Source organism: Microtus oregoni, unplaced genomic scaffold (assembly GCF_018167655.1).
Source record: "Microtus oregoni isolate MIOR12 unplaced genomic scaffold, Mior012 000018F_ref0000195, whole genome shotgun sequence".
NCBI lineage: Eukaryota > Metazoa > Chordata > Mammalia > Rodentia > Cricetidae > Microtus > Microtus oregoni.
In genome coordinates, this window is record NW_024543077.1 from 40,972,655 (window position 1) to 40,975,816 (window position 3,162).

The 3,162-nt window shown below is 33.8% G+C and overlaps 1 protein-coding gene across 1 annotated transcript; it reads right to left on the reverse strand.

The window, feature by feature from the left end:
* Positions 1-569: 569 nt before the first annotated feature.
* LOC121458644 (olfactory receptor 5AS1-like) lies at positions 570-1,508 on the reverse strand. The gene has a single exon (XM_041667948.1). The coding sequence runs from the start codon at positions 1,506-1,508 to the stop codon at positions 570-572; it is 939 nt and encodes a 312-aa protein (XP_041523882.1).
* Between the last annotated feature and the right edge of the window lie 1,654 nt (positions 1,509-3,162).

Here is a 3,162-nt window from a genome sequence, read left to right on the forward strand (position 1 = left end):
TTTCTTAAGCATCACCTCAGCCTGCATGCCAACATATTCTTCTCCACAATGATAATGAACTAAACCTCTGAAACTGCAATTGGGCCACCACAATTAAATGTTTCCTCATAAGAATTGCTGTAGTCATGGTGTCTCTTCACAGCATTAAAAACTCTAAAACACATAATCATACATTTTTTTTGTAATGAGAAATAGCCATATGTGTGATTATTCATTGATTTGTGGTCTATAGCTAATGGACTGACTAGATGGACAGGGACTTAAACAGAACATGTTTGGAAAATTAGTGAGAAAGTTATGGGAAAAATATGTGGATCTATGTCAACAAATAAGCTATGGATATAAAAATGCTTGTGTTTCATGTAATTTTCATCAAAAGGTAAATAAATGGAGAAGTATCACTTTAAATGAAGAATAAATATTTCTCAACGTCTGTGTTCCTGGTCGCATAGAGTAGTAAATTTATAATATTGTAAAAGTAAAGTATTCTCTGAAATTTTTTAATAATGACAAACTATATCATTATAATCAATCAAGAATGGATATTTCTAAGTAACTTGAATTCTCATTCATTTAATGATCCCATTTCTTTTAAATAATTTTTTGATTGCATTTTTTACATCCTTGTTCCTGAAGCTGTAGATAATTGGATTCAACATAGGAAAGACAACAGTGTAAAACAGAGCAACAACCTTATCAGTGTCTGGGGAATAGCTGGTGGTGGGACGCAGGTACATAAAGAGGAGTGTTCCATAGAACAAGGAGACAGCCACGAGATGGGAAGCACAGGTGGAGAAGGTTTTGCCCCTGCCTCCTGAGGACTTGATGCTCAAAACCGTGATAAGGATGCAGAAGTAAGAGACAACGATGACCATGAAAGTGCTCATCTGGATTGTGCCACACAAGGCAAAGAGCAGAAGCTCGTTCATACGGGTATCTGCACATGACAAAGCAAGCAGTGGTGGGATGTCACAGAAAAAGTGGTTGACAATGTTGGAGCTACAGTACGGAAGCATAAATGTGAGGGATACATGCACCAGTGAGGTCATACTTCCACTAAAATACGCCAGCATTACGAGGCTGATACAGACCCGTCGGGACACCAGCGTAGAATAAAGCAGCGGCTTACAAATGGCTGCGTAGCGGTCATATGCCATTGCTGCCAGGATAAGACACTCCGCATCTGCAAAGCATGCGAAGAAAAACATCTGTACAGCACATCCATAGAAAGAGATGCTCTTCCTGGAAGCTAAGAAATTTACCAGCATTTTAGGAGTAATTGCTGTAGAATAGCTGATATCTAAGAAAGACAAATTGCTAAGAAAGTGATACATGGGGGTTTGAAGTCTTAAGTCAATTTTAACTAGAATTATTAGGCCCACATTGCCAACGACAGTCAATGTATACACTATGAAAAACACCAAGAACAGCGTGAACCTGAGTGGCAGATAATCTGTGAATCCAATAAATATGAACTCTGTTGGCCTGGTATAGTTTGTGTGCTGCATTTCCGTGGGCTTCTTGATTTTCTCATCGGCAGTCGATGATATGCAGCAATGTGAAGTTAGCTGAGTGATGAATGAACCAAGGTCCTTGTTTTCTCTTCTAAGGAAGCAAGGAGAATTAAAAAGACAAAACTAAAATAGAACATGTCTTTGTCTCTTTACACTCTCATGCCTTCTCATTACCACTCGTCACTTACTTATGCATTTTGGGACTAATGAGAAGAGAATTAAATATATGTTGTTTGAAAGCAAAGGGAAGACTACATAAGCAGAAGAAAGAGATCAATGGAGGAGAATGATGGATAAGAGCAATGCATAGTGATATTATCTGTCATAATCAGATCTATGAGATTGCCTGTTAACTTAAAATTAATTAAATTAAATCATTTTTGATGTCATTACATTAATTTTATCATTACGTGTTTTAAATTTTAACTGAGAAGTTATTCTTGATTCCTGAAAGATATTACTTAGAAGATGGTATTTCTTGAGGCAGTAACCCTGCTATAGGTTTGCATTTTCTTCATTATTTTCTGTTAATTTTATGGTTTATTGGATAATAGTCAGATAGTGTACAAGAGGTTATTTCAACTTTCTGCATTTGTTAAGGTTTTCTTTGTGTTCTAGCATGTGGTTTATTTTGGAGAATTTTTTATGTGCTGATGAATAATGTACATGCTCAGGTATTTAAGGTTTACCTACATAATATTTTATCTTAATACCTAAGCATTTTCTTCACTTTAATGTGAGAATATTTGGGGTCATTTTTGAGATTGAGAAAATAATCAATGTTTTAAAATTTTTAGAATTAGCCAAAATTTGGGGGTCAAAAAATCTATATTTTGGTATATAGTCGAGTGAAGAAAATTATGGGGATGATATTGGTATGTAATAATTTAAATTTTCATAATCATAGAACATCTGTTATCAGGAAGTAGACAACTTAATACAAAATATAGAATAAAAAATATAATGCACAAGCTGCCAGATTTGAATCTTTGCTACCTAATATTTGTGTGGCATAAATAGCATCACTTAATCACCTGATATTAGAGGAAAACATAATTTGTTGGCCAGGAAAAACATTATATTAAGATCTTACAAATAATATCTATCAGAATTTAAGAATAAAATAACATGTTTTATTTAAAGTTTACTTGTCTCAATATCTTGAAATATGAAAGACAGTTTTTAACTTATTTTTGGTCTGGTTTTATGGACCTCTTTTGCTTTCTGATGATTTATCACTAGGGATTAGATGATAGAAAGATTAGATGGCTCTATACAATAGCAGTACCCAACAGCACACAAAATATCTACATAGAATATTTTTTTAGAAAAATAAATATAGCACACTGGAAGAACACATTTGCCTTTCCTTGGATATAAAATTCACAAATATTCTTTCACAGATCCTTTCTTGAGACACACAAGTTTACAACAGAGCAATATCTAAGTAAAAAATTTTTAGGTTTACCAATAGTTTAATTTAAGGTAAAAGCAGACTACATAAAAAAAAAAAGCTCTAGCTCCATGAAAAGCAAGTAAGAGGATTCTCTGTCATTGTTGTAATACCATAGATTATATCTATGGGTATAAATTATAGTTATACCATCTGAGAAGTCAGCAACTGTACCAATATTTGACTTGAATCCTT